The sequence below is a fragment of the Rhinichthys klamathensis genome, unplaced genomic scaffold, assembly GCF_029890125.1.
Source record: "Rhinichthys klamathensis goyatoka isolate OS25496 unplaced genomic scaffold, OSU_Roscu_1.1 h1tg000398l_1, whole genome shotgun sequence".
Lineage (NCBI taxonomy): Eukaryota > Metazoa > Chordata > Actinopteri > Cypriniformes > Leuciscidae > Rhinichthys > Rhinichthys klamathensis.
This window is the reverse complement of record NW_026606900.1, coordinates 320,172-348,022: the sequence shown is the minus strand read 5'-3', so window position 1 is coordinate 348,022 and position 27,851 is coordinate 320,172. Positions and strand designations below refer to the sequence as shown.

General features: G+C 36.9%; 4 protein-coding genes across 4 annotated transcripts in view; 3 read left to right on the top strand and 1 right to left on the bottom strand.

Moving 5' to 3' along the window:
* Positions 1-27,851, top strand: part of vcpip1 (valosin containing protein (p97)/p47 complex interacting protein 1) — a 290,019-nt gene that overhangs the window by 91,246 nt on the left and 170,922 nt on the right. The gene's annotated exons all lie outside the window — the stretch shown is intronic.
* Positions 154-16,403, top strand: tmem71 (transmembrane protein 71). Its single transcript, XM_056234567.1, has 10 exons — positions 154-253; positions 11,270-11,320; positions 11,425-11,473; positions 11,570-11,779; positions 14,432-14,622; positions 14,718-14,909; positions 15,019-15,085; positions 15,313-15,371; positions 15,773-15,822; positions 15,927-16,403. Exons 2-10 carry the CDS (start codon positions 11,290-11,292, stop codon positions 15,948-15,950), a joined length of 873 nt encoding a protein of 290 aa, XP_056090542.1. The 5' UTR covers positions 154-253; positions 11,270-11,289; the 3' UTR covers positions 15,951-16,403.
* Positions 18,958-21,467, bottom strand: apom (apolipoprotein M). Its single transcript, XM_056234568.1, has 7 exons — positions 21,296-21,467; positions 20,419-20,558; positions 20,217-20,290; positions 19,671-19,778; positions 19,331-19,429; positions 19,138-19,178; positions 18,958-19,050 (listed from the first exon to the last, which is right to left on the bottom strand). Exons 1-6 carry the CDS (start codon positions 21,419-21,421, stop codon positions 19,150-19,152), a joined length of 576 nt encoding a protein of 191 aa, XP_056090543.1. The 5' UTR covers positions 21,422-21,467; the 3' UTR covers positions 18,958-19,050; positions 19,138-19,149.
* Positions 23,832-27,045, top strand: LOC130070233 (tripartite motif-containing protein 16-like). The gene is made up of 6 exons (XM_056234552.1): positions 23,832-24,554; positions 24,763-24,858; positions 25,058-25,291; positions 25,376-25,535; positions 25,817-25,876; positions 26,277-27,045. The coding sequence occupies exons 1-6, from the start codon at positions 23,964-23,966 to the stop codon at positions 26,801-26,803; spliced, it is 1,668 nt and encodes a 555-aa protein (XP_056090527.1). The 5' UTR covers positions 23,832-23,963; the 3' UTR covers positions 26,804-27,045.

Sequence of the window (27,851 nt, the reverse complement as noted above, 5' to 3'; positions counted from 1 at the left end):
TTAATTTGGTCAAATATTTTTTGCATTACTGGTGTAATATGCACTATTCTTCAGAGAAGTTTTGTTTCGAACAGCGTTGTTTTGATCTCTCTCTCTCTCTCTTCTCTCTCTCTCTCTCTCTCCTCTCTCTCTCTCTCTCTCTCTCTCTCTCTCTCTCTCTCTCTCTCAGACTGTAGGCGTGGTTCTTCATGCATGCCAATGTTTGTAAGTAAGCGGACAGACAGCACCGCTATCCGCATTCTCCTTGGTTTAGGTAAGTGTTGTTTTTCTCCTCTTTTTTAATCGTATTACTTCTATATGTGTTGTGCAGTTACGTTAGATACAAGGCAGATTCAGCGCTAAATAATGTGTCGAGAAGAAACCGGATGTTAGTATCCCATTACGCTTCAGCACAATCACCTTATATATATATTTTTTTACACTTATATTTTAGATTTATGGAATTGTATGTTTACCATATACAATATAAACTCTCAGATCGATATGTGTGTGAATGTGTCTCGCGCATCGTAACTGCTGCAGGCCGCGTAACAAAGACTCGAGGAGCGTCTGAAACTGAACGCAGAACTAAACAGACTGGGCATTAAGATAACGAGCACGCCAGATGTCGTTTAAATTACTTTTTTAAAATTATTATTCTGAGTTAAATAACAGTAATTATTCTGTTATTCCCTTCAAATTAATCTTGTAATCATTATTATTATTAATATTAAGTCAAATTATTTATGAAAACTAGACCATTTTATTTAATAAAAAAGGTAAACCAAAGTGCTGTACATTAAGATTTTTTTTTGAGAAGTAAAAACAAGTAAATAAAGAAATCTCAGAAAACATAAAACAACTAAAAGAACTGAGAAATAGACTATGCATCAAATATTAATATTAGAAACATCAACATATTTTTTTCTCTTAAGTCTTAAATGGGTTAAATGACAATTTCTCATTAAATAATTAAGTATATAAGAATGGAAGTAAAGCCAACATAAATCAATTGTTATTCAGAGCTTATCTATGAATCTCTGTGTGCATGTGTGGTTGGCATGCATTTCAGTAATGCTTGATATTGCAGCAAGCTACTCATTTCACTGAACACTCTGCTGCAATATCAACATTTCCTCATAGTTTGCCTTGTTTTTAATGTATTTGCAACTTTCAGTAATACTAATAATGTTGTAATGTTAATCTTGTAGTCCTTGTGTTTCTATCGCACAGAGACTACAGGAAATGCGTGTGAGGGTTTTGGGGACTTACTGTTCAAACGTTCAAACGCAAACATAAATGAAAGAAGTGTGTCATGTGATCACTCTGGGAACTGATTTTTGAGAAAACAAAAAAGCTGCTTTCTGTGAGAGAGAGAGAGAGAGAGAGAGAGAGAGAGAGAGAGAGAGAGAGAGAGAGAGAGAGAGAGAGAGAGAGAGAGAGAGAGAGAGAGAGAGAGAGAGAGAGAGAGAGAGAGAGAGAGAGAGAGAGAGAGAGAGCGTGCATGGATTATTGTGCTCCCTCCTCATTCGTTGCCGTTGGTCTCCTCAGCTTCTCTGATAGCAGCTGCAGCAGAACACACATGCATGACACTCTGATCAGCCAATCGTTTATCTCCAGGCAGGAAGTAGTTAACAGGAAGTACAGTAACTGGTCTCCGCCTACTTTGCCAGCATCATCCCCTTTTGGATCATCATGGCTCCCTGATTCCCCCTCCCTTTACATCCTGTCAGACACCCCTCCCCATTTTTCATTCAATGATTCATTTTATTTCATGAAATACATGTATTTTTGTACATTTGATCTACAAATATTATCTAGAAAAAACAATAACAAAACCATAAGTAATAAATACACCATAAGTTATAGTCTTTCCTCTCATTTGACCTAATTTCTTTAGACATCCATAACAAAAAAAAAAACATGCCTGTAATTCCATTTCCATGTCATAATTTTAAATTGATATACATTATATTTTATTTTACTACATATTTAATCCGTAACCATTTATTTTTTGTTTTTTTGTAAAATACTGTGATTTTCTTTTTTAATTAGGGCCCAAGCCCAAAGGGCGAAGGCCCTATTGTTTTCCTTAGGATTATTTATTATTATTATTATTATTATTATTATTATTATTATTATTAGGGCCCAAGCCTTGAAAAGGCGAAGGCCCTATTGTTTTCCTAAGGATTATTTTTTTTTTTTTTTTTTTTCTCCTCTTTTATTTTTCTTACGACTATTCGGGCACTTTTGGGGCTCTTAACGTGCACGAAAACTCTTGAAACTTTGCACGCGGGTCAGAACCCGCGGCCATCAGGGTCGGGGTGAAGATGGTACCCGGGCGTGGCAGGGGGGCTCGACAGCGCCCCCTGGAACGGGGTCCGAAAACTTGGTCCATAAATCAAACACGCTTGTATGTAAGAATATGAAACTCAGTACACATATAGATCTCATCGGTTCATATATACTTCATGCTCTTACTTTTTACCCCAGCCCAACAGGAAGTCGGCTATTTAGGGTTGTTTGTAAAACGCATGCAATGGAATTTAAAGTACTTCTCCTAGAGAATTCAAAGAAATGCCTCGAAACTCGGTCAGCATGAAGTCAAGACATTGAGGATGAAAAATTGCGAGGGGATTTTTGATATCTCGAACGGTTTGGCCGTGGCGGGGAAACGAAATTATGGCGAGAAACGTGAAACAGGAAGTGTGTTATAACTTCTGCATACATTAACTGATCTTGATGAAACTTCACCAGTGTGTTCGCTGTAAGAGGCCGATCACATGGATGTGACTATTGTGAGTCAAAGTTATAGCGCCACCAACTGGCAGCAGGAAGTGTGTCACTTTCAAAATGCTTCGAAATCACCCTCTTATTTTAACCCAATTTGCTTCAAACTTCATCTGTATAATGTAAACATACGCCAGATGTAGACCTGTGAATGGATTCTTGATATCTTTGATACTGTTGCCGTGGCAACACATCAAACTTTAAAATTCTTTTTTGATGCTTTTGAGACTCTTAGCATGCTTGAAATTGCATGAAACTCGACAGACATGTCACATATATTAGCCAGTAGACATGTGCAAAGTTTCAGGAACGGGCGTGGTGCAGGGACTCAGTAGCGCCACCTTTTGACAAAAGTGAGAGGGTTAGTTTCATAGTTTTACCTGCAATCTTAAAACTCGGTAAGCATATTGTTCAGATCAAGCCGGACAACTTTCTAATTTACAGTTTTTGGTTCCGAACAACAGGAAGTCAGATATTTTGGTTTGAATGGGATGTTTTGGAGTAATCTCTGTCCCTCTCTCCCTCTCTCTGCATACCTCTGTGTCTGTGGGGGGAGGGGGATGTGTCTGTTTGAGTGACAAAGCTTTTAATTATTGTTGATCAAGGTTTCGGGGGCTTTTGGGGCCCTTAACATCCTCTAAAACTCTTGAAACTTTGCACACGGGTCAGAACCCGTGGCCATCAGGGCCGGACTGAAGCTGGTACCCGGGCGTGGCAGGGCGGACCGACAGCGCCCCCTGGACTGGGATTCGAACACTTGTCCATAAATCAAAGACACTTGCATGTAATAATATGAAACTGTGTACACTTATAGATCTCATTGGGTTAAACAACTTTCGTGCTCTAAGTTTTACGACATCCCAACAGGAAGCCGGCTATCATGGTTTGTTTGGAAACGCATACCCCTGAAATTCTATTTAATTCTCCTTGGGAATTGATTGGATTTCAAGCAAACTCGGTCAGCATGACGTCAAGACATTGATGATGCTAAATTCCGGAGGGATTTTTGATATCTCGAACGGTTTGGCCGTGGCGAGGAAATTAATTTTATGACTAAAAAAGGACACATAAAGTGTGTTATAACTTTGCTCGTTTTACCTACAGTTACAAAACTTGCCACGCATATTGTTCTCATCAAGCCAATCGACTTTCTAATTTAAAGTCATTAGCTCAGAGCAACAGAAAGTCAGATATTGTAGTTTGAATGGATTTCTTGTCCCCCTGCCATTCTGTTTGTGTGTGTGTCTGTGTGGGGAGGGGAGCAGAGGGGAGGGGAGGGAGGGAGGGTTGGTGTCTGTGTTTATGTGTGTGTGTGTGTGTGTGTGGCTGGCTGTATGATTTTTCCTGCATTAAAGGATAAAGAAATCTCTAAGTCCTTGTCTTTTCGCATAACAATTTTTGTATTTTTTTTTAAATGACAAAATATGCATCACTCCTCTTAAGTGGTTTATTTTATTCCCACCAAACTTTTTCAACATGATGAAAATACATTAAAGAAGCATAATTGTGAATATCTATTGAATATCTCTAATTGTTTTGCTATGGCGAGGGATTAAAGTCATGTAAAAAAAAAAAAAAACACTAAAAGCTTCATATCTTCTAAAAATGTAATTATACACCATTTATTTCTAGATAAAATTATACAAATATCAGAACTAAACCCATTTTATTCTTGTTTTCAATTTAAGAATAATGTACAAGTTTAAAAACAGCCAGGATGCACTATTCAGTTAAAAAATAAATATATCAAATAATACATAGGGCTATACTGCCCTCTTGTGTTCAAAATCAGGTAGGCCTGTTGTATTTAAATATAGGTAGCTGCTATGTGACTCCGAGAATTTTTTCTCACCGGTTATTTGACGTGTAACACCGGGGGCTTTTATATCGCTAAGTTAAAAGTGAAAGTAAAGTAAGGACATTTATAGTGGTGGCGCTCGCAGTGCGCTCGAATGAATTTCTATGGAAGTAGAAATGAAAAAACGTTCGCTCTGTTTTGCTCGCTCGTCGCCATGGATGCGCACTGTAATGAATGCCACTGCAGCCGCATACTTTTTAGTGTCACTTTAAAATTAGTGCAATATCGGGGGCCAATTGCTTGAATTGTGAGTTCAATAGTCTATTATTTTTCACGGAAAACACAACAACAAAAGAGTACAATGACAGATTCGCTTAAATAGGCGCTTTTACATAAAATAGCCTATTCCGTCATCATCTTTTCAGTCAGCACTTCACTCTCGTGATTAATGAAATTTATTGCTGATATTTGCTGCAACTTTCGTTCCGCTCACAATTTAGTAAGCAAACACGCTTCAAATGTGTTTTTATTTTATTTTTGTGTATATATATGTGTGTGTATATATATATATATAGCTTATGTTTCAAATATGAGTTAATTAACAATCGTTTGAAAGAATGATACTTTTAAACATATCACTAAACCATCATTAGGTGTCGCCAGGCGACCGTCTTAATGAGCGAGTCATTGATTCATTTGTTCGAACGATTCGTTCGAACGGCTGAGTCATTCATGAATGAGACAGATTATGGATTGGTCATTGAATCTTTGAGTCAACCGATTCGTTCAAAATGCTGAATCATTCAGTAATGAGAACGCGTTGCTGTGAGATGCTCGATGGTTCTGCTGTGATCTTTGTTTAACTATTTTCGCTGCTGAAACAGAAAAAAGTCAATATTGCATCTAAAATGTAAGTGATTTGACTTGTGTGTGTCTGTGTCTGTGTCTGTGTGTGTGTGTGTGTGTGTGTGTGTGTGTGTGTGTATGATTGTGTCTGTTACAGTGATTGTTTAACCCTTGTTAAAGTTTAGGCCTTGTCTTTTTGGATATATATCTTTTTATATAAAAAAAATAGGCATACAACCCATATATTTTAAATGTATTGTTTGCTTTAAATTACATTAAGATTTGTATGTTTGGTAATTGAACCTGAATGAATTTTAAATGAATGTGCTATATTTCAGAGTTTTCCTTAAAATTTGAACTAACTTTATTCTCATCTGAATGATAGACTATTTATTTTTGTATAAAATAAAAAAGAGATTTTGGTTGGGTGACAGTTGTAGTTTACAGTTTGACAAAAGCACAATGTTGTGTTTTATTGCGATTGTACACAAATATAAGTAAACACTTTGCAGTTTGAATAATGTCCTGTATGAACAAAAGGACGGAGTATGTTTTAATGTCTACATTGTTCAATCACGTTTCACACACACACACACACACATACACACACACAAACTTTTTTCTAATCAGATCAGGCAAGTAATATTCTGTCTTGGCACACTTGATTTAACTTTCAATCTTGTGTACTTATTTCATGTGTCCATTAAGTCCATGAGACCGTAGGGTGTCTCATTTTTCATTTTAGGTTTCAGAAGGTTGCTCACGCATATGATATGTGCCCTCAATGCACACTTTTGCAGAGCCCACACCAATGCAAGCTCTACAGTACACATCTTCTCAACAGTCAAAGCGGGGTTAAGTTATTGCCCGTCATGCACAGTAACCCTAAAGGCACCAGGGTGGCGGTGCCACCGGCTTATATATATATATATATATATATATATATATATATATATATATATATATATATATATATATATATATATATATATATATAAATAAATATAGCTGCGAGCAGCGATGAAGGGCCAAAGCCGGTGGCACCGCCACTCCGGTGCCTTTAGGTAACTAAAGGCACCGGGGTTGCGGTGCCACCGGCTTGGGCCCGTAATCGCTGCTCGCAGCTATATTTATTATTATTATTATTTTTCTGCTACCTTTTGGACACTTTTGGAGGCCTTAACATGCTCAAAAACTCCTGAAACTTTGCACACATGTCAGAACCCGCGGCCATCAGGGCCGGGCTGAAGATGGTACCCGGGCGTGGCAGGGGGGCTCGACAGCGCCCCCTGGAACGGGGTCCGAAAACATGGTCCATAAATCAAACACGCTTGCATGTAATAATATGAAACTCGGTACACATGTAGATCTCCTCGTTTCATATATACTTCACACTCTTACTTTTTACCCCAGCCCAACAGGAAGTCGGCTATTTAGGGTTGTTGGTAAAACACACGCAATGGAATGTGAAATACTCCTCCTAGAGAATTCAAACAAACGGCACGAAACTCGGTCAGCATGAAGTCAAGACATTGAGGATGAAAGTTTGCGAGGGGATTTTTGATATCTCGAACGGTTTGGCCGTGGCGAGGAAACAAAATTATGGCGAGAAACGTAAAACAGGAAGTGTGTCATAACTACTGCATACATTAACTGATCTTGATGAAACTTCAACAGTGTGTTCGTTGTAAGAGCCCGATCACATGGATGTGACTATTGTGAGTCAAAGTTATAGCGCCACCAACTGGCAGCAGGAAGTGTGTCACTTCCTAAATGCTTTTGACAAAAGGGGGGGTGGGGTAGTTTTATCTACAGTAATAAAACTCGATATGTATATTGTACTCTTCGAGCCGGACAACTTTCTAATTTACCGTAATTAGCTCGGATCAACAGAAAGTCAGATATTTTTGTCTGAATGTGGATTTTTGGCTAAAAAAGCCTCTGATTTTTTACCCACTCCTCTTAAGTGGTTTATTCAATTCCCACCAAACTTTTTCAACATGATGAAAATACATTAAAGAAGCTAAATTGTGAATGGCTATTGAATATCTCAAATTGTTTTGCTATGGCGAGGGATTAAAGTCATGTCAAAAAAGTAAACACTAAAAGCCTCATATCTTCTAAAAAATTAATTATACACCATTTATTTCTAGATAAAATTACACAAATATCAGAACTAACCCCATTTTATTCTTGTTTTCAATTTAAGAATAATGTACAAGTTTAAAAACAGCCAGAATGTGCTATTCAGTTAAAAAATAAATACATCAAGTAATACAAAGGGCTATACTGCCCTCTTGTGTCCAAAATGATATCAACTCAGTACATAAAACTTTTTTATCAGGTATGGCTATTGTAATTAAATATAAATATATTAGGTATGTGGCTGTGAGGATCTTTTCCCACCGGTTAATCGACGTTAGACACCAGCGAGGCCTTTTAAATCGCTAATATAAAAGTGAAAGTAAAGTAAGGACGTCCGCACGGACATAGTGGTGGCGCTCGCAGTGCGCTCGAATGAATTTCTATGGAAGTGGAAATGAAAAAACGTTCGCTCTGTTCTGCTTGCTCGTCGCCATGGACGCGCACCGTTATGAATGCCAGTGCAGCCGCATACTTTTTAGTGTCACTTTAAAATTAGCACCATATCGGGGGCCGATTGTTTCCGGTTTTCAGGTAATACACAACAACAAATGAGTAAATGACAGATTCGCTTAAATAGGCGCTTTTACACAAAATATTCCATCATCATTTTTTTCAGTCAGCTCTTCACTCTCGTGATTAATGAATTTTGACTCCTGTTGCTGATCTTTGCTGCAACTTTCGTTCAGCTCACAATTTAGTAAGCAAACACGCTTCAAATGTGTTTTTATTTTATTTTTGTGTATACATATGTGTGTGTATATATATATATATATATATATAGCTTATGTTTCAAATATGAGTTAATTAACAATCGTTGGAAAGAATGATACTTTTAAACATATCACTAAACCGTCATTAGGTGTCGCCAGGCGACCGTCTTAATGAGCGAGTCATTGATTCATTCGTTCAAACGATTCGTTCGAACGGCTGAGTCATTCATGAATGAGACAGATTATGGATTGGTCGTTGAATCTTTGAGTCAACCGATTCGTTCAAAATGCTGAATCATTCAGTAATGAGAACGCGTTGCTGTGAGATCCTCGATGGTTCTGCTGTGATCTTTGTTTAACTATTTTCGCTGCTGAAACAGAAAAAAAGTCAATATTGCATCTAAAATGTAAGTGATTTGACGTGTGTGTGTGTGTGTGTGTGTGTGTGTGATTGTGTCTGTTACAGTGATTGTTTAACCCTTGTTAAAGTTTAGGCCTTGTCTTTTTGGATATATATCTTTTTATATATAAAAAAATAGCATACAACCCTGAGAATTTTCTCTCCCTCTCTCTTCGTCTCTGTGTGTGAGGGATTTGTCTATTGCTTTTAATGGAGTTCAAGGTTTCAGGGGCTTTTGGGGCTCTTAACGTGCTCAAAAACTATTGAAACTTTGCACACAGGTCAGAGCCCACAGCCATCAGGGCCGGGCTGAAGCTGGTACCCGGGCGTGGCAGGGGGGCTCAACAGCGCCCCCTTGAACGGGGTCCAACAATTTGGTCCATATATCCAACACGCTTGCATGAATTAATATGAAACTTAGTACACATATAGATCTCATCGGGCCGAACATCTTTCCCCTGGTCAAGTTTTACGCCAGCCCAACAGGAAATCGGCTATTATGGGTTGTTTGGAAAACGCTTGCTGTGGAATTTGAAGTACTACTCCTAGGCAATTCATTCAATCATTGCCAAACTCGGTGTGCATGAAGTCAAGACATTAAGGATGCTAAATTGTGGACAGATTTTTGATATCTCGAACGGTTTGGCCACGGAGAGGAAATTAATTTTCATGACTAAAAAAGGACATATAAAGTGTGTTATAACTTAGTTAGTTTTACCTACAGTTACAAAACTCAGCGTGTATATTCTTCTCCTCAAGCCGAACAACTTTCTAATTTAAAGTAATTAGCTCCGACCCTCAGAAAGTCAGATATTGTGGTTTGAATATGGTCATTTTCTCTCTCTCTCTGAGCCAATATGGCAAGCCGCTTTAACATTTAATCATTTTAACCTACTAGTCTCTATTTTCATGCTACTAGCACTTATTTTTTAGATACTAGTATCTATTCCATTAAGTACTAGTACTTATTCATTTGGGACTAGTGCTTATTCTTTAGTACTAGTGCCTATTCTTTAGATACTAGTGCTTATTCTTTAGATATTCTTTTGAATACGTATTAGTAGCTAATGAATAAGTACTGGTATCTATTTAATATGTACTAGTATCTAATGACTTAGTACTAGTATTTATTGAATAAATACTAGTATCTATTAATAGGTACTAGTATCTAAAAGGTCATTTTCTCTCTCTCTCTCTGAGCCAATATGGCAAGCCGTTTTAACATTTAATCATTTTAACCTACTAGTCTCTATTTTCATGCTACTAGTACTTATTTTTTAGATACTAGTATCTATTCCATTAAGTACTAGTACTTATTCATTAGCGACTAGTGCTTATTCTGTTTAGAATATTCAAAGTGCTTATTCAATTTTTATGCTTATTTATATTTTCAGAGCAGAAAATCCGATTTTTCTGCTTATTCAATATTGCATCTAAAATGTAAGTGACTTGACGTGTGTGTGTGTGTGTGTGTGTGTGTGTGAGAGAGAGAGAGAGAGAGAGAGAGAGAGAGAGAGAGAGAGAGAGAGAGAGAGAGAGAGAGAGAGAGAGAGAGAGAGAGAGAGAGAGAGAGAGAGAGAGAGAGAGAGAGAGAGAGAGAGAGAGAGAGAGAGAGAGAGAGAGATTGCTACCTGCTTAAATTAAATTAAGATTGTATGTTTGGTAATTGAACCTAAATACATTTAAAATTAATGTGCTATATTTCAGATCAATATATTTGTTTTCCTTCATTTTAATCAACACTAACTTTATTCTCATCTGAATTATAAATAACTTATTTCTGTATAAAATAAAAAATCCCGAATAATCCAGACCAACCAGAGCGCACTATTTCTACAACATCATCAGTGCTGAAGCGGAACTACCAGAGCCGTTCGGCAGATAGCGAGCAGATATTTTGTGTCACGTCGTGCACAATAACCCTAAAGGCACCAGGGTGGCGGTGCCACCGGCTTTTTATATATATATATATATATATATATATATATATATATAAATATAGCTGCGAGCAGCGATGAAGGGCCAAAGCCGGCGGCACCGCCACCCCGGTGCCTTTAGGTAACTAAAGGCACCGGGGTTGCGGTGCCACCGGCTTGGGCCCGTAATCGCTGCTCGCAGCTATATTTATATATATATTTTAGAATTGTTTTTACATTCTGTTTAAGACTAATTTTAGACTAATTTTAAGGATTTAAAGAAGTACACTTATATAGTTATATTATTATTGTTTTATTAATGACTTTAGCTCTATAGCAGAAAAGGGATGGATTTGTAAAATTGTGTTCATTTGATCCTGTTTCCAGAGAGACTTGTGTTACTAGTGACCTTGTATTATTTATTTTGTCTTTTTCATTCTTTACAATCACCATTAATCAGTACTGGTTTATTCATATCCATATATAATAATTTGCATTTATATGTATTTTTGCTTTGATTTGGTCTTCGTTTTAGAATGTTTCTGTTTGATGGATGAATTATTCAAGAACATCCATGTGAAGAACAAAAAAAGAAATAATAGAGAAATAATTCAAAACCAAAATGTGTTTATTTAATAGATTATGTACTATCCGTTTGAGCTGAATGTTATTTTGTGTATTACAGGTTTGGCTGCAGCATAAGCCATGGCTTACTTCTTCAAAGGAGCGGTTACAAGTACGTGTGCCCTCATATCACATCTCTCTCTCTCTCATTCTCCCTCTATCTTGCGCACATTCATTGATAAGACTGTTGTAATGCTGACCTGGTGTTTGTCATAGGTTCTCCGATTAAGACCAGGAGGCAGGAGGCTGAACATATTTGTCACAGGTACGTACGAGCATGTAGACAAGCAGCAGCAACATATCTTTATAGGTTCTTCCTTGCTATTTTCTTTGTATAGTATAATGCTGTTTCTCTTTTCAGTCTTGACGTCTCCCACTTCTCTGATTCTTCCTATGAGTGTTTTTCCACCAATCCGCTGACAGGCTCTGTGTGTGCGTGTCGCCGAAGCCCCCGCCTACTAGCCAACGGTTATTATGTACTGACAGAGGACAGTTTTAGCACAGACGACGAGGGTAACGTCACCCTGACTCCCTCACACACCAGCGTCTCATACAAAGAGAATCTTGTCCGGTGAGATTCATGACAATGTTTGTTTTTGTTGTGTGTGCTGTGAGTATGAATGAGCTGGATTTCTTAAAACTTTAAATGTTTGTTTCTGGATTTCGTTCCACCTATGCTAAATACATTACACATTTTCAGTATTTTCACAATATTGTCTTGGCTCTCGTACTTGATTTCTTAATTAACCCTCAGAGAGCCAGCAAAGTGGAATTGCAATGTTTGTTTAAAAGCAATTATTTAATACCTTGCTTTCAAAAAATATTGGTAACTAAAAACTACATATAACAGTACATGACACTCTGAAATTCATCAAAATAGTTTAAATGCCACAGCTTGCTAAAGTCACACAATATGATGCAAGTCAGTTGACACACTCTTTAATTTGAATCAATTTACACATTTAGAACAAATTAATAAAAACACATTTGTTTATAAAAAAACACATTTAGAACAAATGTATTTGTTTACTTTATCATTTGTTTATTTATTATCTATTTAGTATTTGACATCTAATATTTAAATATATATATATTTTTTTTGCCTATGTCTAGTGATAAGAAATGCTTACATGCAATGAAATTTTTAATGTACTTGAATTCTGTGAGTGTAGCAAAAATGAAATTCTGGCCATTATGGGTCAAATTTTTTCTTTTGTTATCACACAATTGGAGCCTATTCGATGAATGATGCAAAAACATTTTTTTTTCCAGGTGATTTCTTAGAAGTATTGTCATTATTGTCTCATTTAGGACTATATAATAGCATATACTTTAAATTACTGTAGGTGGTATTAAAAGTACTATATTATATTTAAAATATGCTTTGAAATGAATATTTATTGCCACATTTAAATTGTTTTAAACTTCTCATGACTGTATCTTTACTGGTTCAAAAAATGTATTATATTTCAAATACATTGTGAATTCAAAACTTTTACTTACTGTATCAAAAAATAATGGTAACATTTTGCAACCCTAAATGTTGCAATTTTTCAGCATTTTTACAAATTGTACCCCGACGCAAATCTGCCTTAACAAAATAGTTTTTATGATGTGTAAAAAGAATACATCATAAATATCAATGCTGGAGTCTATGAGAGTTAAAAAGCAACTTTAGATTTGGCAGGATAATGAAACCTTAGTGTGTGTGAGTGTGTGTGTGTTTAAAGGTGCCCTAGAATGTTTTTTTTTAATTATTTTATAATGTTTCCTGGGTTACCCTTATAATGTTAGTATGTTTTTTAGATAAAAAATATTCATAATTTAGAAATAAATGGCATTTTTCCTAGCCTGCTTTTAGCCTCTGATTTGAACACTCTGTTTGAAGGGGCGTGTCTGCTGTGGGATTCAGTGTAACCGCGGCCACTGCTGTGATTGGCTGACATGCTTGCATATGAAATAGCAACGCATTACATGTGAAACTCTCCCGAATACTTTTACTACTACTATTATACGTTTTTACTATAACAGCTATCGAGATTAACGAATCGTGAGATGTTTTTAAAGTATTTAGATCTATTCCCATCACATAAAATGTTGCCGTGATGAGCATTGAGCAGATGACAGTGTGTTGATCGCGAGAATGAAGATCTTATCATTGCAAAGCAGTTTCTGCACTCTCTCTGCTTTCACCAATGCAAACACGATGATGTAAATACAGTAAGAGCGTCGTTGTGCAGTAACGTGCGTCATTGAATTCATAACGAGTTTGGCAAGTGTCCAGATAAACTCGCGCTGTGTGGAAAGATTGTTCTTTGATCGCTTTCTGTATATAATTTGTTCACAATTTAAATACGATTATTTTCATCCTACTAAAAGAAACGATGTGAAGCTGATATTTTAGTCACTGGCTTGACTTACTGATGCATAAACAGTATTGAACGATTTTGAGAGAAAGATTACCTGTCTGAACTTGAACAATTACATCAGAAAGTGTTGCTTGGTAGCTCGATCCGAGGCCAGCTCTGTATTGGCCCAAGTTGAGGAAACAGTCGGTGAAATGTTTGGAAATTTCCAGAGAAAATAAAATTAACCCATTGTTTCTTCAGAGGCTCAGATGAAGGAACTAAAAAATACTTTTGTGTTCATGTGTACATCCACACTGAGCAACTGCCATGCTTCGGCTGCGCAGTTCCGCCTGGCATTGAGGGCTGGCATTATGCAAATATTTGGAGGCGTACATATTAATGATCCCGACTATTGCGTCACAGTCGGTATTGTGTGGAGAACCGACCGTTTTTCAGGGGTGTTTTTCATAAACGTGAATTAAATGAGAACGCGAAAACAGTCCAGTTTGAGATTCACTCTATGTCATGTCCATGCACTGAACTCTTGTTATTTGACTATACCAAGGTAAATTCAATTTTGAATTATAGGTCACCTTTAACCTACATTGTAAGGACCAAATGTCCCCAGAAAGTAAAAGTAAAGTAAAATGCTGACATTCTGGGGCCATTTGCTCGGGCTCCACGAGGAAAACAACTTATACGTTTTATCAAGTTTTTTGAAAATGTAAAAATGCAGAAAGTTTTCTGTGAGAGGTAGGGATAGGGGATATAATATTCAGTTCGTAAAGTATAAAAATAATTATGTCTATGAAAACATGGACACCCAACATGTTTGTTTGTGTGTGTGTGTGTGTGTGTGTGTGTGTGTGTTTTAGCATATTCAGACGAAGGCGCCGGGGAAAAAGGTCACTGGCCAGCCTTCTGAGTGATATGAGCCAATCATGCCAGTCCTGGCTGGAAGGAAGTGTTTTTAGAAGATCTGACCCGATTACCCCAATCCAGTCATCATCATGGGAAGAGCTGGACCACAGCTATGAGAAAGATACACCTATCAGCTTCACCTACGGTTAGGAGGATTCTAGTTTTGGAGTTAAAGAAATAGTTTAAAATAGTTGCCTGTTCACTTTTTGTAAACATGTGCGTGTGTGTGCTCCTTTATAGATCCCACAGATCCTGTTTCCTCTTCTGATAAAGTGCCTCCTCAGACTCAGCTTGAAGAAGAGGAGGAGCCACCGTGCGAGGCTTGCTCCGCCCGTGAACAATTCAGCCAATCAGTGAGCGGTCTCCTGGATGTTCCTCCCCCATCTGTCTGTCACCTCAATAGTTATAGCTCATCCAGCAAGACATGGTCAGGTGAGAAAAAAGGGCGAATGAAAGAACTACAGCTCCCATCCTTGCCTACAGTGAGTGTCTGATGAATATGGAAAATAAGAAACAGATTGTTATTATATTTTTGTTTCAGAAACTGTGCTCCGGAAAGTCCTTCTCCTCATCCTCACTCTGTGCCTCTGCATTGCCATCTCCTCTGGGTAATGAAAGTGTGTGTGTGTGTGTGTGTGTGTGTGTGTGTGTGTGTGTGTGTGTGTGTGTGTGTGTGTGTGTGTGTGTGTGTGTGTGTGTGTGTGTGTGTGTGTGTGTGTGTGTGTGTGTGTTAGAGAGAGAGAGAGAGAGAGATTTCTGTCTGTGTGGTTCATTAGTAGTGAAAAAGGAGCAGAGCTTTTCTTCTCATAGATTAATGACACCATAATCCTCACAGGTGGCTGCTGGGAAGTGTTTCTGCAGCCGTGGCATTCATGGTTCTGCTTTCATCTATATGTGAGTAACCAAATCAAGTAAAATAGCAAGCTTAGTCACTATTATTCTTCTGTAATTCTGACATATTCTTTAGTGGAAAAGTACACTTTGATGAATTGTTTTTTTGAGTTAACAGAATGAGCCAAGTTATTATATTTTTAAAATGACAAAGACAGACATTTCTTTTAAATAATGTGCTCGGATGGATTCATGCACAATAAGACCAGGAACAATATTTTTAAAGTAAAAACAAACAAACATTATTACATGTTGATTTCTGAATCAACATCCTTGTTGAACAACATAACAGAAATATGAACCAATCAGACTTAGCTGGCTGGTTGACATTTATATAATCAATCAACCTTATTTCTCTATTATTTTAGGAGTAAAATATTGTCAAATCATTTTCTCACCCTCAGGTATGTCTAAACCTGGGAGCGCAGTGCACTGGAGGAGAGCAAAGACTGAGGTGAGAATCTGCGTACAGACTCATGACTGTATGAAGCTTCTGTACTCAAGACAAACATGAGACTAAATAAAGAATCTAACATCCATTTTGTGTCTCTACATCAGGACATCACCTCCAGAAACGAGTGAGGAGGAACCATACACACATCTGTGTGAAGAGGAAGTGAGTGTGTGGACACACATCCTGCATCAGCATTAAATATTAGTTATATATCAGTTTTTGTAGTGGTATTTTCACTGATCAGCAAAAGAGTTCTGAATAATAATTATAGAAGAGTAAGTTTAACAGGACCAATGATGGCAAATTACTGTCACAGGAAAATAAGTATGCGTTTTAAAAAAGATGGACAGACATATCAGAACGATCATTGAGTGGAAGTTTAAGAATTTGATGAATTTTCCTAAATTGCATTCTGGGGGATTCTCTCCGAGTCAGTGGAGATTCCCTGCATGACAGAACGTAGAAGTAAAATGTGTCAGTCGTGTTTGTAAATGCATCAGCTTGGCTTGGTTGGGCTCTTAAACATGGTGACCAGGGCATCATGTGTTATTGCTCAGCTTGTTTAGTCAGATTATCAGATACTAATATTTTGCTGCAACACCCAGTTTAATATAATGGCTTTGCAGAAAATTTTTAACTTTTGAGAAGTTGTAGCAAAAGAACTGGCCGTTTAGCTTTACACAGATGCCTCATATTTTCAAGTGCCTTTGTTATACAAAACAGGAGTGTTATTGCCATTTGCCAGGGTTAGAGTCACATATCTGTGCTGCTGTGTGACTCAAGAGGGCTGAAATTTTATTATGCTATTTTTAAATGCTAAAATGAACGCAATATTTAGATTTATTATAACGGTATTGCACTTAAAACAGGGTTTAATGCTCTTATTCCATAGGGGCTTTCTCTAGATTACTAAGACAATTAAACCCTGTTTGCAGGGAATTAGTGCTGCCAAAAGAGAACATGTTCTCGATTTACTGTATAATATGTGCATAATTTTGTCACGTTCATACGAGGCATCTGATCTCACAAGAAATTTAAGGGTAAACTGTGAGTAAAAAGCTGTGTCTGTACAACATGACCAAAATACATTAAGTGCAATTGAACTATCCTTTGGAGGGAATGTTGTTTAACTTGTCTTTATTAGTATGATAAAACATTTCTTACAAAGTCTCAGAGTTTGTTGTAGGAGATGGAGTTTTTTAAAGGCAGCTCAGTTTTGAAGAGAACAAAGACATTCATGAGGAAACAAGCAAAGCATGGATAAAATGAAGTGTTCAAATGAGAATTTCTGTTTTAGAGGTTTAAGCCTAAAAATCGGAAAGCAAACATGTTTGAGACCAAGCCAAGGTGAATAAGTGAATCATTCAAATGCATTTATATTGTAGCCAATATATATCTGATGTGAATAGTATTGTCTTAAGTGTTTGCATAAATGTTTGTTTTTGTCATGCCCATGAGCAAAGAAACATTGAAGTGCACGACTGAATGAATATTGCTCTATAAAATAGCCAACATTTACTGTTAAGTATTCTGTATATGTATCATTATTAAGGGCCAAGCACAAAGGGTTCAAAGGTGAGGATTCTAAAAAGGATTTGAGGCTGTATCTCAGAAAAAAATTTATGCCATTAGCACAATCACATATTAAAAGGCTGACAGCGCCACCTGTTGGTCAAAAATTATGAGTAATTCTATTTATGGACTTAAGCTTGAAGTCCTAAACTCCTCACCAGAAATTCTATGTCCTGTCTGACTTGCATAACATTTACATGATGTTTTTGCCGCTGTGCCTGGTCCTGTAATTGCTGCTTGCAGCTATATTTATAATAAAAATTATTATTATTATTATTATTACAACAATCAGTTCGATGAGGAAGATAAGCAATTAATTCTTTATATCCCATGAGAGATCATATAAAAAATGTTGGAAAAATTTCAGAAAAGGAAAAACAGGTTGTGTATTTTTGTGTGTTTTTTAAACTTTATTTATTATTACCTTGCAAATTATTTAATAAATAAGTCACTGGGTACATAGTTAAAAGGTGATTCTAATACGATGGCTTTAAACCATTGACAAATTGTGTTTGGATATAATTTCATGCCAAAGCATGATGTAAAATGGAAGTGCAAGAAACGCATATTCTGCTGTGTAACAGAAAGTTTGTACTAAAATGGCCTCATAATGTGTTCACTGATCTGTTACAGAATTCAGTGAGGCAAATTAATATATTAAATATGAAATGATTTCCCTGCCTTTGAGCTTTGATGACTGCAGTGAACCCGTAACTGCATTTAACAATCTGTGTCACAAGAAAACTGAAGATTACTGTAAATAGTAAAAACTTTAGTTACTGTGTATTATTCCACTGCATGTGAAAGTAAAATGTGAATAGTATGTTTCATGTATACACTGTAAAATATAATCTTAAAAGGAAATGCATTTAGATAATTTGCACAAAGATAATTTGCCATATTAGAAAGTATTAAATGAATAGGCTTTGACACAGATGTGTTTTTTTAAGGTTAATAGTTTTACAGTGTATTTTTGGGTGGAAAATTACCCATTTTCATCAATAAAGTTTTATATACAAACAAAATAGTTTTTGTTTATTCCTTTAATCAAGTTACACTGCAAATTTTTTTTAACAAATGCATACTCTTTTAGCCAGATATATTAATTTTAATTTGATTGTTTTTGAAATTCATACAGGATCGGAATCACTGCATTGTTCATTGTTCTTACTAATGTATTTATATATTAACATGTAATGTAATGGCCCTGCATTGACTGATGCACTGAAATTTACAGTTTGGTTTATTTGTTAACAGATTGGGTTCCATAAAAATAATTCATGTAATGGTGGCAGGATGAAAAATTAACCAGGGTTTAGGGAAGATGAATCCGAAGTGAGGGAGGACAAGTGATACCTGTTTGTGATAAGAGTAGATAGTGTTTTGAATCTAAAACACAATTATGAATTTTAATACCAATAATCAGGTTTTTTTTTTTTACAAACTCAAAACACAAACTGTTTCATTGAAATATTGATTTAATTTACTTTGAAGAAATCTCATTAAGAAAAATATATCAAATCAGAAAATGCAATTAATAGATCATGCAGTCACTAAAATGCAGTCACTAAACCCGTAAGAGTGAATCCTAAAGTCCATCAAAGCAGTCATTTATTGTCGATCTGGACTATGAAGATCTCTGCAGCTGCTCGTGACCTTTAGGAGTGAGAAATTGTGCAAAGTAAATAAAATGTGCAATTTTCAGTGAAAAGAGAAGTCAGTTTAGAAACACAATGTTTGCACTCACCCCTTTTTTTAAGCCGCCTCATCAAGTTTACAGGAACCTGAAATAAATGATATATGTATGATAAATCTAGTTTTACATAAACTATAAGAACAACATGCTCATAATATCATCAGATTGCCGGCCTTTGTTTTGCAATACTTAAGTTACATGCTCAAGAATGAAATGTGTCAGACACAAACTTTGGCCAACCTTTTTGCAGAGGTGCCTGTACGAAATCTTCCATATATACACACTCCATTTTTGACTTAAATTCCTGTATCACTTCATCTGGTATTTTTTCACTACGAGCTGCAATGGAAGCCAGACAAACAGACAGACATTATGAATAAAAGTTAGTTGTGTAACTGAATCCCTTTCCATTGGTGGTGAGTGTACATGCAGCACATATTCAGTATTAGAGGTTATAGAGGTTTCAGAGGTGGGTGCATGTTGAATTATATGTGTGTGCATTTTGTCTTTATTCATGTCCAGTTTAACATGTTGCTTTGATCACATAGGTGGAGGGATCATGATCAAAGATGATACTGACCAAATAACATAGCACTTGTTTTCTCGTCTTCATCCACAAACAGTATTATGATGCAGGAAGAGCAGTTTATGAACTTGCCATCCCAGACCAGTGCAAGAGTATCGTAATCTGCTCATACAAAGACACATTTTAAAGGGGAAAATGATATCATGAGAAATGATTAATCTTTTGAAATAAACATAACTAAATTATGATTCACATTCTAAAAGGATCTCTGAGAAGGAAATAGCTTGATATGAATCAATCAACCCAATCTCACGGTAAAACGTAACTTAGGCTAACTAGCTTATTTTATGATTTATGAATTCGTATGTAAACTGAACGAAAATGAACGATTTCTAGAAAAAAGTTAGGCACGAACACGAAGGTCCCCTTATCTAACCGCCACTGGGGGGTAAACAGATCGCACGAATTCATACAAATTAGACCCAAAACGCAAAATAGTTACAAAGTACCATGAGATTGTCTTGCATGAACCCTTTATGTGATGTTAAACATGAATAATAAATGTTGAATTATCAGGTTGTACGTTACACCCGTTCCTACCAGTTCTAAACAGCAAAGGATCCATCAGAGGCATAGTGAAATAGGTCCAAGTATTTTTCTGACACTGATCTCCACTGTGGTGATACAAAAAAAAATATTTTAATATACTTGAAAAGTAATAGAACAGTCCATATGTCAGTGTGTGTGTGTGTGTGTGTGTGTGTGTGTGTGTGTGTGTGTGTGTGTGCAGTTTTCCACTCACACACGAGAGGATTCAGTCACCGTCAGGGTGTCGTTAGCGCCTTTCTGGATGTGAAGCATAGAGTTGTCGGTGGTTTTGAATGATTTAAGATCGTCTTCATCCCATACAGCAGCTGCCACAAAATGCCAAGAGCCCATATACTGCACAGGATTTTAAAAAATAAATATTTTAACAAAATTGGGACAAGAAGAAGGATATCTGATATCTACAATAAATGACAATATTTTTTGCCACTTAACTAGGCGAATAAATTCAGTTCATGTGTCAAATTCTTAATAATCACACAAATCTATTACAAACAACTCTACATTCTTCCACATAGCAGTGCGATTTTAGTTTTTATTTAGGTTTATTATAGTTTTATTAATATTAATTTGAATTAGCTTATATTTTATGTTTTTCATGTTAATTCATTTTAGTTAATTTTTTAGTCATTTCACTGTGCTTTTTAAAAAAAATATTGCTATTAAGGTTTTATTTATTATAGCCTATTTTCATTTATCAATATTTATATTTTATTTTATTTAAGCTTTATTTCAATGAACAGAAATGTTTTTAATAGCTTTAGTTTTAGTTAATGATAATAACCCTGCCACAAAGCCAAGACTGACTTTGGTGACATTACTGTGCTGCAAGGTCAAGATCATGCAGCGTTCAACACGCACAATTCAGACATTTTATGTAACCAGTCACTAAACTTTTTACTACATTAATGAATCTACAGAACATCTTGAAACTGAAGCAGGCATTTAGCCCAAGATGAGGCCCGTGAAAACAAACGGCACAATATTTACCAGATTTTGTTCAGCTTAGAAAATAATCACTATACAGTACAAGATGCATTAAGTAAAGATGTTAAAGGGTTAAATCCTCTTACCTCATCAGTAGTAAAAACAGAAGCGGAGAGAGGGGCTGGAGGAAGACATGGCACCATGACCTGCATCCCAGCATAAAACAGACCAACTAGTGAGCCGAAGGCACCCCATAATGTGCTCATAAGCATGGCTGCGTCAATGAAAGCGATACACAACGAATGCTGATGTCTTCTAACTGACTTCTAACTGACAGATGCTTAGACGGAGATGTTTTAATACAGTGCTCGAGGGGACTTTCACCCCGATTTGTTAGCCTTTCTCTGTTTGTTCTATATTCCTGTAATGGTTGTTTTTGTGTTTGTCAGGGCACTGTGCAAATACACCCCCATTACACCTGACCTTGTCCTGGACCACTACCCATGCACCCTGCAGAAAAATACAAGCCAAAACATTCAAAGGGAGGACTATGTGACAGTGTGGTTTAGTTTTCTTAATGTCTCACAAATAAATCTTGATGGTAAAAAAGAAATATCACAGAAGAGATCACTTACTGTTTCTCTTATAATGAGATGAAAAAAAATAAAATAGAGACTTCTGCTTTAGTCCTATTTTTTAATTCAATGTATTTTTATCGTGACCTTTGGAGCAACAGTTGCGTTGCTCTTCAGTGCAAAATTCAGCCTTGTCACTGTCACTTTGTAATCAAACCTTGGAGTTATTGAACCTTTTTTTTTTTTTACAATTTGTTCAAATACATTCCCTGGATGTCTATGTGTAAAGTGTACATGATTTTGTGGAAATACATTTTCACAAAATTAACTTTTGATATTTGTCCGCTGCAGAAAATTAAACAAACAAAAAACAAATAACTATTGATTTCACTGTGACTTTGTAAGGCGGGTGCCAGTAAGTCTGGGCTACCCGTGAGAAAGCAAAAGGCTCTCCTGAGAATTAACTCTCTCTATGCAACAGCAACATCCAAAATGCACCACACAGTGCAGCTCACACCTCACTCTTACAGTCTCATCATCTCCTCCTGCTCCCCCTCTTCTCCTCCTCACTTAAAACTCACTAAAAAGTAATGTTAAATGTGTACAATAAGTAATAATACATGTTTGGTAGCCTATCATTTGAAATGTCTCAGTGCGACTGGTACAATGGTCTCATTCCAAAAGAAGTTAAAGTTCTTGAGAGTTTAGAGATAACTTGAATTTCCGTTTAGAGATGCAAACGTGCTGCTTGACCAACCTAAATGTTCTGTTTTCATTTAATGTTACTTTAGATAAGTGTAGGCCTATACGTCACATCTATGTTTTGTTTTAAGCTGCATATTAGGCTATGTAGTTTTATTGTTGCAGATTTCCGAGACAGATGATGTATGAAGTTGAATTTTATTTTATTTTTTGTGCACGTGAATTTGGTTTTATGCATGTGTAATTGTCTATGCATGTGTGAATCAAGTTTTTTTTTGAGTGAATTATTAATGAGACTGATTTGGCTCCATACTATGGACATTAATGTAACATTAAAAAACATTATATTTCAGAATGCACAAGCCAACATTGAATAAATATTGATTTTCCATCTGAAATTTTAATGCAAAATAATGAATCACCATTAACGTTACCATATCGATGAAACCTTGTTGATGGCAACAACATTGGAACACCATTGATCTATAGTTATCTTTATGATTGATTAAGCATTAATATTTGGATCAGATACTGCCTATTTAGCTATGTACAGACATGTATTTCGAGCTAGCTATAAAAAAAAATAGACTGGACTCGGAGGTTTTGCTATTAACTTTGTAACCGGTTGGAAGCGTTGTAACCCGTTGGATAGCCATCAGGACAAGTTACATCAATTTGGCAGATTTTGACATTGGTTTAACAAAATCTATTTCGGACACTATAACCACCATGTTAACGAGTGGGCTAACAGTATTTGATTTGGTACAATTCATCGATCATTAAGCAAGCTTACCTAATCGTGTCCCAAGGGTCCTGAAATGAGAGCTACGTGTCCGGTGCGACGTTGGTCTATCACCCGTTGATCTCCCGGTCAACCAAAAATCGATGGATTTTTAATCATATTTCCCGGTCAACTATATGACGATGACTTTTCAAAAACAGGTCGTTTCCCGGTCAACTCTAAATCAATGACTTTTCAACACATTTGGCAATCGCCCGGTAAACCTTTATATCAATGCTTAATCAATCATAACTAGATCAATGTTGTTCCAAATGCTTAATCAATCATAACTAGATCAATGTTGTTCCAATGTCGTTGCCATCAACATTAATAACGTCAGGTTTCATCGATATGGTAATGGTGATTCAACATTTATTTTGCACTGAAATTTCAATATCAAGGTTATTCAGATGGAAAATCAATATTTATTCAATGTTGGCTTGCTGTCTGGTTTCAATGACTGTTTGCTATCTGGGGCACGGTGGTTGTATGATATTCTGGCAAAATATTATTTTTCTTCTTCTTCTGGGCTTTACACTCCTTCCCAGTAGGTGGCGGAAATGCGCCTAAAGTTTGCCAACCGCTAGAAAACAAAAGAAGAACGAAGACGGTTGTTCAAAACAGATTCGATCAACGAACTACATGTCTCTCAAACAGAACCAGGAAACTACTTATACTCTTTAGATCGGGAAAACGAAACGTATTTCTCTTTCGGCTATTGTAGGCTTATCTCTGTCTGCGTGGGCATACAATACAATGGCAGAATCCAGTATTTCAGTGGCTCAGAATCAGTTCAATTGTTCAGTCTGTCTGGATCTACTGAAGAATCCAGTAACCATTCCCTGTGGACACAGTTACTGTATGAACTGTATCACAGGCTGCTGGGATCAGGATGATCAGAAGGGAGTCTACAGCTGCCCTCAGTGCAGACAGACCTTCACTACAAGACCTGTTTTAGGTAAAAACACAATGCTGGCTGAAGTGGTGGAGAATCTGAGGAAGAGAAAACTACACAACGATCAACTTGATCACTATTACGCTGAACATGGAGTTGTGGGGTGTGACGTCTGTACTGGGGACAAAAACAAAGCCATCAAGTCCTGTCTGGTGTGTCTGGAATCTTACTGTCAGACCCATTTTGAACGTCACGAGGAATTTCACTCTAGAAAGCGACATAAAATGACTGACGCCATTGAAAGACTGCAGGAGATGATCTGCCCTCAACATGACAGACTCCTGGAAATGTTCTGTCGTACTGACCAGATCTGTGTGTGCATGCTGTGTATGGCGAATGAACACAAAACCCATGATACCGTATCACCTGCTGAAGAGAGGACTGAGAAACAGGTATGAAGCAAGAGCAAAGAGTAAACTTATTTCCTCCTTAATTATATGCCCCCACCCGACCCCCAAAAAATTATATTGCAATATATCTAAATTTGCTGTGTAGATATGAATGGATAAAAAGGAACTAGTTTTCAAATTTAGAATTAAGAAATCCCATATGTCCACAGCAGACAGTCAGACAGTGTTACTGTAATTTTTCCCCCTACAGAATCGCTTGGAAGAGACCAAGAGAAAATTCCAGCAGAGAATCGAGGAGAGACAGAAGGAACTTGAGGAGCTGAGAGAGGCTGTAGAGTCTCACAAGGTGAGTTTAAAGCAGAAGAACTGCTGGAAGAGCTGTTTCACACTCAGTTAGGACTCTCCTCCAGTCAGTCCGTGAGGAGCCAGTGCTGGAGCTCTTTCAGTCCCACTGAAGCCCACTGTGGGGAACAGGCTGTGTGAGGGACCAGTAAGAGCTGAGTGAATGGACTGGTTCTAATGGGTCTCTGTGTGTGCCCTAACAGCGCTCTGCACAGGCAGCAGTGGAGGAGAGTGAGAGCATCTTTACTGAGCTGATCCGCTCCATTGAGAGAAGCCGCTCTGAGGTGACACAGCTGATCAGAGACCAGGAAAAGATTCTTATAAGTCAAACTAAAACACTCTTGGAGAGATTGGAGCAGGAGATCGAGGATCTGAGGAGGAGAGACGCTGAGCTGGAGCAGCTTTCACACACAGACCATCACATCCATTTCCTCCAGGTAACAGAGATCTGAAAAACAGAATGTTGTGTTTTAGGAAGTAGGAATCTGATTTTCCTTCTGTTTGTCTTTGTGTCTGTGTAGAGTTTCCAGTCTCTCTCTGTCCCTCCTGGATCTACAGACTCGTCCAGCATCACTGTCAGTTCTCGTCTTTCTTTTGATGATTTAAGAACTTTTGTCTCTCAGTTGCAAGAGAAACTGCAGCATACTTTTGAAGAAGAGAAAGAAAAGTTATGTAGAATAGGTAAAGTATTGAATCATGCATTTACTCCCAGTTATGTCAATATAATGAACGTAATGTGATCCTACATCAAATTGCATTAAAATACAGGTGGATAAAAATGGATATTATTTTTACATTGAAGATACACTCCACAGTGCATTTGCCTTTACTCTCGTCAATATAACATCAATATAATGAACATCATAAAAACAATATAATCCTTCAACACAATGCATTATAAAACAAGATGGAAATGAAATATTTTTACATTGAAGATGTACATTGTCTGTTGGTTTGCACAGTGAGATACATCGAGGTGATTCCCACCCCTGAATACGAGAGCAGGAATGAGTTCCTACAATGTAAGTTTTTTTCATAAACATGAGCGCGCACACACAGAAAGAGAGGATGGAGAGAAAGCCAAAACAGTTGTTTTATCAAAAGGAATAAAAAACTATTCTTTCTGAATAAATATCTAAAGTGTGGTACACTTGCTAAAGATTAACGTTTTAAATTTTTTTTACAGACAATACAAAAATCTAAGTCTCTAAAATATAGTAAAATCAGTGTAATATTTAGGTTAACCCAATAACACTGCTTAATTTATAACAAATGAAAAAAGTGATTTTTTTTATTTATTGTTTGTCATTGTTTTCTTGATTTCATTATTGCACATCATCAATCACATTACATTAATGAATCATGAAAAAAGCTTATTTGCTGTGTTAATGACTTACTGATTGAAATGTGTTTGGTTTTCAGATTACCAGCGGTTCACTCTGAATTCAGATTCAGCCCATAAATACCTCAGGCTCTCTGAGTTGAACAGAGTGGTTACTAACATAAAGAAGGTCCAGCGGCATCCTAATCATCCAGACAGATTTTCTCATTTGTGTCAGGTGTTGTGCAGAGAGAGTGTGTGTGGACGCTGTTACTGGGAGGTTGAGTGGAGTGGTATCGTGGATATTACAGTGTCATATAAGAGCATCAAAAGGAAGGGATGGGGAGATGACTATGAGTTTGGCTGTAATAATCTGTCCTGGTGTTTAATCTGCTCTGAATCCGGTTGCTCATTCGGTCACAATTACAAACTGACTGAACTCCCTTTAGACTCCATCTCCTCTAGAATAGGAGTGTATGTGGATCACAGTGCAGGAACTCTGTCCTACTACAGCGTCTCTGACACAATGACCCTCATTCACAGAGTCCACACCACATTCACTCAGCCGCTCTATCCTGCTTTTTTGATTTGCTATAATTCAGAAGTTACATTTTGTGATTCAGCCTAATAATCACAGACCTTTTAACACATTCAGTATTTTTCCACTATTGTGTTCTGAGAAATGTGAGGATAGGTTAAACACGGTTCGGCATGATATGATTGCAAACTGTTCACGGTCCGGATTTCTCGGCAAGTGCTGGTGGAACCCCTGTAGTGATGAGACTATGCTTTTCTAGTATAGTAGCCTATGTGATCTTTCTACATGCCGTATTCATCAGTGATAGAAGTCAATAAACCTTTTTTCCTTTTCCTAGTTTTATGTCATTATCATCTATAACACCTTCGTTCCAGTGTGTACCCAGAGCAGGGTGTTTTTAATATGCTTTGAGTCAAACTATGTGCAAATTCATAAGTCAACACCATTGCTGAGTATTTTCTTCTTAAACCTTCAGTGAAAAAATGCAGTTTGAAATCGCTGGTGATCTCTACATCACAAACTACATTGTAACCAATCACATCAATGTGCGGGCTGGCTTTAGCATATCATTAACTATGCAGCGAAGCAGGGGAGTCTCTTGTCCTGGTATATTTTTCTGTTGATATAAAAAATCAGGTACATTATCAATATTGTGGGCTAATTATGTATATTACGATGTTATTATGAATTATATGCCTTTCTCCACTGACGTTCTAATTTGTTCGAAGCATTTCATAGGGATATTGATTTAAAGAAGGACTGACTGAGGTGGCGAACGAGAACCTGATTTGTGTTTCATTAGCAACACATTATTAGCTGTTTGATAATGTAGTCAGAAAAAGGCTAATCATATTAATTACCGTTATGTGTCCGACGTAGTGAGCGGTACATAAAACGCATTACCATTCTGATACATGGACTTGTAGACAAGCCTGTATAATTCACTCTTCCACAGAATCAGTTTTTAGTTCAAACACAAGGTTGAATTAAACCAGTATTTCCACTTGCCATTGTGCAGCGTTTACTACAGTACAGTTGAGCGAGTGGATCATGTATTCTGAGCCCGTGTGAGTGGAGATGGGGCTAATTTGCATATTCATTGATGTATTTATGGAAGAAATACATATATGTAAAAAAA